Source organism: Cheilinus undulatus, linkage group 21, assembly GCF_018320785.1.
Source record: "Cheilinus undulatus linkage group 21, ASM1832078v1, whole genome shotgun sequence".
In the NCBI taxonomy this organism is placed as follows: domain Eukaryota; kingdom Metazoa; phylum Chordata; class Actinopteri; order Labriformes; family Labridae; genus Cheilinus; species Cheilinus undulatus.
In genome coordinates, this window is record NC_054885.1 from 29,137,138 (window position 1) to 29,143,676 (window position 6,539).

A 6,539-nucleotide genomic window follows, 5' to 3' on the forward strand; every position below is an offset into this window, starting at 1 on the left:
CAATTTTACTGATTTACAAAAAAACTGAAAAAATAGTAAAGCACTTTAGTATTTCTCGATTAATATGTCAAATGATAGTTATTTACTTGCATTCCTGACGAGAAAATTTCGTTTTAGTGGTTGAATGTTGTGCTTGATTAATTTCTGACTTCTCAGAGAAGACCAGTGAGCCAGCTCAAATTTGGGTATAAAAAGGTGAATTCGTTTTGAAATTCCTCATTCCTGTTCAAAATGGTAAAACGTGGAGAGCTCACTGAAAATGAAAGAGTCTGCATTAAAGCACTTCATGATGCTGGATGGTCTCTGAGACAAATAGGGAAAGACATCAAGTGTTGTCACAGTGTGGTCAAGGATGCTTTGGAGTCAATTGCTCAGACTGGTGTTTACAAAATGCACCAAGGAAGGGGTAGGAAATTAAAGTTACGTGTGTAATCTTGATGTCAGACACCTCAAGATTTGAAGTACTAGAGACAGAAGGAAGACCACTGCTGATCTTCAGGCAGAGATGAATGCTTCTAGATCAGAGTCTGAGAAAGTCTCCAGAATGACCATAAGCAGACGACTGACGGAACAAGGCTTAAAGAGAAGAATAGCTGCTAAGAAGCCGTTATTGAGGCCTGCAAACATCCAGAAACGCCTCCGATTTGCCAGGGAGCACAAACACTGGACTGTTGATGACTGGAAGAAGGTGCTCTGGACGGACGAGTCCAAGTTTGAACTCTTGGGTCGGCATCGTCGAGTTTATGTCAGCAGAAAAGCTGGAGAACGTTTTGATGCCAGATGCATTGCACCCACAGTGAAACACGGTGGAGATTCCATTATGGTATGGGGTTCCATTTGTGGATACGGTGTGGGTAAATGAGTGAAAATGGACAGTATCATGAATAAGAACGTCTACCACGATATCTTAGTGTATGATGGAATCCCTTCTGGACTGAATCTGATTGGTGTTGGGTTCATATACCAACAAGACAATGACCCCAAGCATACTTCAAAGCTGTGCAGAGACTATTTGACCAAGAAAAAAGGAATCTGGAGTACTGGAACTGATGGACTGGCCAAGTCAAAGTCTGGATTTGAATCCTATTGAACAAATTTGGGATTTAGTAGATTCAAAGATTGATGGCACAAAAGTTTAATCTAAAGCAAGTCTGTGGGAACAGCTAGAAACTATTTGGAATTCAATAACAAAAGAGACCATGGAAAAGTTCATAAAAACAATGCAGCAAGAATGCAACTAACCCAAAGGAGGCCATACAAAATATAAAGTTTTTGGGTTATTATGTGTGAAAAAGGACAATTTAGTTTTTTCAGTTTGTTATTTGCCAAATAAATAACAATGACATTTTTAGTTTTAAACAAGTTTTTGAAAGATTTCTAAAATATTTATGTGTTCCCATTTCTATGACAGGTGGTCTAATAAATTTGTTAAGCACTATATATATATATATATATATTTGAAAATGTTGAGGGATTTTCTGGAATTCACATGGAATTTTGTGGGTGATTTTTTTTTTCAGAAATTTAGGTGTCACGACAAAGCTTTGCTGACAAAATTCAGGATTTTTTAAAGAAATTTTAGGTTACTTTTTATGGGAAATTTTGTAAATATGCCTTAGAATGTTTTCCCAGAAATGTAGGGTAGTTTCTTTGAAATTTTAGGGACAGTGGATATCTTTTTTGGTCAAAATTATTTCCTGTTCAGGGACAAGACTGAGTTTTTAAACTTATCAGGTCCTAATTAACCCAAATATGTGGGTAAACTAAAAATGTACTCCAATCAAAAGCTCAGGTCTCAGGAGGTTAAGAACAAATGTTTACAAAGTGCTTCAAAAGACATAGAAGAGGCATGAACCCAGGGATTAATAATTAACAATCAAACCAAACAGAGAAGCTCTTGGTCTGGACAAACTGAAGAAAAAAAAAAATCAACATAATTTAATGGAATTAAAGTGAGACAAATAATCTTGAATGGCATTTAAAATAGTAAATGATGAAAATATCTGGTTTTGGATATGGATCTGATATGAATGAAGCAGGACTGGATGACATTTTTATATGGTTTTCAAAGGTGAGATTTGTATTAATAAATATTTCTGGCTGTGGGGATATTAGAGGACAGAGAAACTTTAAATGTGCTTGATTTAATGATTTGGTTTGTAGAATAAAATCCCTAGGCTCATAGAATTACCAGGTCTCAGCGGGAGGTATATCGGTGTGTCATCAACATAAAAATGGGTAGTGAGATGATGTGTTAAAAATCATGAAACCACACTTAATAAACCCAGTTTATGATTTGACACACAGATATCCTTTGTTTTAAAGTTGGAGTTTAAGGGTGTGACTTTTTGTATGGACTGAGACTTGAATTGACTGAAAAAGGTTAAACGATAGCAAAATCAGAACTAAAAGTCTGAGACGGACAGCTGACATGGATGGTAAAATCACCTAAAATAAGAACATTATCATAATTGGACATAAAATGTGAAAAAAAAATCCTGGAAATACTGTTTTGTTAAGGTTGGCTATATTATCAAAAATAAAACTGGGACTAAGGATCACCTAATAAATCTAAGGTGTTCCAGTGATGAGAAAGCATTGTGATCAAATGTTTAAATGTGGTGCATTTCCTTGTGGTGTCTGAAGGAGAGATCTGTCGACATGACACCCAAACTGCTTAAACTGGATCTGTTTCATCACACTTCCCTCTCACTGAAACCAACTCATGCTTGCAGCCAAGAGGTAACGTTAGGAGAACACAGACATAAAGACAGTTCTGTTTCTCTCACCCCAAAGTTGCTTGGAAACAGGTTTCAGACAGCAGGGTAACAGAAATGACCTGAGATGCCTTAGCAGCAGTGGAACTGAGCTGGGATAAAAGGATTTTATTGCATTTTCTGCAAAACCTTTTTTCAAAAAGCTGGACTCATAATTTAAAGATACCAGTTTATATCTTTTTTTGCAGCAGTTTCAATAATGCTGGGTCTGTTTGCATCTAATAAAACAGGTAGAACAGACAGGAATGCAAAACAAAAGAGTGTGAGGCTTTTCCTTGAGTCCACAGTTGTCTGTCTGACTGTTGCCTAGTGATGCTCATAAATATCAATGGCATGCCTGTAGAGTAAACAGCTACCATCTTACAGCCACACTACGAGTCCAACCAGGACATTTCTGAACGCATGTTTCAAACACTTGTTGCAAACCTCTAACTGCCTTGGATGAGTCGATGGTTTCCATAAATGTCACTTCGTCATTCCATTTTGGCACTTCATAATCTAAACACTGAGCTATGCCAGCAAAATCCAGGGTAGAGTTGCAGCTATAAGTGCTATTAAAGTAAATGCAGATAATAAAACAACCAAGCATCGTGCAGTTGTGCAAATCCTGCGCCTTCTCCTGCGCTGCGGCTGGACCACAGTCATCACAACGCTGAGCGCATCTTCCTCAGCCATAGGTCGCCCCTGAGCGCTTATGATAAAGATCTGAGACGCGTTATGGCTGGGTCTGATCAACCTCTGTCGACGGATTCGATCAGACATCCACCCCAAGCAGTGAACAATCCAGTTTAGTCCTCTGGGTAAAGTGTCCTCGGAGGCGCGCCGTGCGCTCTGGAGCTGTCCAAGAGGCAGAGGGAGAGGGACCTCCAGCGTCTGCCCTTCATCATCTGGATCCTTCTCCGTCGCGAAGGACACCAGGGCTTCCTTCTGTTTCTTGATGAATGTGAGATGTCGGCAGATAGGGCAGGCAATAGTGTCTCTGATTTTTCCATCGCTGTTGATGCTGACCAGCGTTTTGACCAAACAGTCGTGGCAGAAAACATGCCCGCAGCTCAGAGTCCTCTCTGCGCCTGACAGACCCTCATAGCACACCGGGCACTCTCGCGCGTCTTCTTGGCTATCTTCCCGGTAAAATGCCATAGGAGGAAAATAACCACAGGGGCACGAGAGTGGAGCAGATTCCTTGTTACATGTAGTGCGAATTCCTTTCAAGTTCCTTTCCTCTCAGCTCATGACTCCCTTTACTTTGCTGTGGGTGGAGGCGAGAGCTGTGTCTTGTAAAACAGGGCCTGCCACCTGTAGCTGCAGTGACTTGACTGACTGGGCCCCCCTGAGGAATTAATGTCTGTTCAAGTTGCCAAGCTGGTTCACATTTCCTTTTCTGGATGTTCTCAGACGTTAGAATAGTTCACATCAGTTCGATGGGGGATATTTTTCACAACCCTTGTTTATCTGAAGTACTCTTGCTATTAAACTGGTTTGTTCTCTGATTTTGGCTCAAAGGGAGTCTGCAACACTCAGTCAAATAAAAAAATAGGGGGGGGGGGGGGGGCTTTGAGGGATTTGTTAACTGTTACGGGATTTTTGAAACTGAAATCCAACATAAAGGAGAAACTGCAGTTTTTGAAAACATGTAAGCATTGTTAAGATGTATTCTGCTGTATCACAATAAGGTATAATTTATTTGTGCCACTTTTAAAAGCACATTTAACCCCTTTCCACCACTGTTTTCCCTCTTTTTTGCTACTTTTTTCCAATTTTCTCTCATCATTTCCCACTTAGAAAATGTGTTTCCCTTTTTTACCCCTTTTTACTTTATCTGATCATTCCTGCAACTTCTTTTGCCACGCTTAACCCATGTAAAATTTTGCCCTCTAATCTATTTTTGCCAAATTTTGCCCATTTTGCCACTTTTGACCCATTTTGTCCAATTTAAACCCCATTTTACTACTTTATCTGGTAATTTTCCAACTTTCTTTGTGTATGTAATGCATGAAAAGGACAATGCCTGACAGTGAAACTCATCTTCTAGCAGACGGGCGGGTCTATTACATGCTTTGCTGTGATACCGGGTTGTTCTTTTGTCACTTTGTTGCCTCTTTAGCTCATGCCATGCACATTTCACCCTTTTTTTGTTTGACCTATTTTAACCCATTTTCCACTTTTTAACTGCATTTCACTGTTTTTTTCCACCCACTTTTATTACATTTCTGCCTTTTCCAACCTATTTTCCCCACTTTTTTTCACCAAGATTGCCACTTTAAACTCTTTTTTTTTTCCTCTTTTTAACTGCTTTTCACCATTTTTCACCATTGTTGCACCATTATGGCATTCTTGTGACCTTTTTCTCCTTTTATTCCAGTTTTGTCACTTTTTAACCCCTTTTCCCATCAATAACATTACCAGCAATTCTGTTTTAAGAAAAAGGATGTTTACATCTTGTAAAAGGCTGTATTATAACGCAACATAAATAAATAAAGAAAATTGATTTTTTTTTGTTTCTTTGGTAAGTGTGGTTATTATTCCAGTTAAATATAATATATGGTTATCAGATTAACTTTACAATGGATCATGATTTGGCAGACCTCCATGGGGCCCCCATGTCACTGGGCCCCAGAAAGCTCTCCTCTTTTTACACCCCATATGGGCAGCCATAGCGGTAGCATTATGGAAGGCTAAATGTTCATGTTAAGTCATTCTCTTAGACTTTTTTATTTTGTTATTATGTTAATGCTAACTAATCATATTATGTACCATATACATAAGTAATATTGTCAATAGGCAAAGGTGGAAGATTGCTTGGGTTCTTGTGCATGAGGCTTTGAGGTTAACATTGGAAAGTATTTCAATAAATAAGATGAGTATTTTGAATGTAAATCAGGTGCCCAAAGTTCATGAAAAGCATCATTATAGCATTAAACTGGAGGAAAAAAAAAAATATATATATATATATATATATATATCCATTGGAAGAATGCCCTGCTGAGTTCAAAAACCCACTTTATCCTAAAATTAAGCAAATTACAACAAACTCAATCCATATAGGACACATCAAATTTGTTTCATACAGTGACCATAATTAAGCTGTTTAATCTCCTAAATCCTCATCCAATTTGCATGCTTTTCTTCAAAAGGACCCATGTATATTAAGACATACTGACCTTGTTAGATCATAGTTACCAGGAAACACATTAGACTGCAGCAGCTTGAGGAAATTTAAAACAAAGATGCACTTGTCTGCCAATTTTTTGATCAATGCACTCTGAAGTCAAATGGATTCCTCTTCTTCTCACATCTTTCTGATTGCACTCATCTCGACTTAAATTACAATAACTTATTCCTTATATTTTCCTCTTCTCTAAAACTGCACTTCAGTTAAAATGAAGAAATTTTTAAGGATGACACTCCAAAGAGAAAAATGTAGGGAGAAGAATAATTAAACCAGTTGACCTCACTTCCCATAGTGCATAACAGAGCAAAGTCAACTTACATGTTCTTTTATTTTTATAATTTTTTTACATTTTATAAAAATGTACAAATCTTGCGCGTACAATATTTCACTATTGCTAATCTAATAAAGTCCACATTTCTCATAAACCAGACTTCCTTTAAAGCCATGCACTTAGGATACAGCATATTTTTATACAAAAGTGTTCAAAAATGCTTCTTTTCAGTTACCCTTTGAGGATATTTCAATCAATGTTATTTCAAAATGTTCAAGTGCAAACTGTAGGACGTGATGCAGAGTAAATTTGTTGGATT

General features: G+C 37.8%; 1 protein-coding gene across 1 annotated transcript; it reads right to left on the minus strand.

The window, feature by feature from the left end:
- Positions 1-3,287: 3,287 nt before the first annotated feature.
- LOC121529036 (RING finger protein 222) lies at positions 3,288-4,037 on the minus strand. Its single transcript, XM_041816695.1, has one exon. The coding sequence runs from the start codon at positions 3,915-3,917 to the stop codon at positions 3,288-3,290; it is 630 nt and encodes a 209-aa protein (XP_041672629.1). The 5' UTR covers positions 3,918-4,037.
- Between the last annotated feature and the right edge of the window lie 2,502 nt (positions 4,038-6,539).

Excerpts from the sequence above, each read along its gene's own strand:
- LOC121529036 (XM_041816695.1), bottom strand. The coding sequence starts at position 3,917 with ATGGCATTTTACCGGGAAGATAGCCAAGAAGACGCGCGAGAGTGCCCG.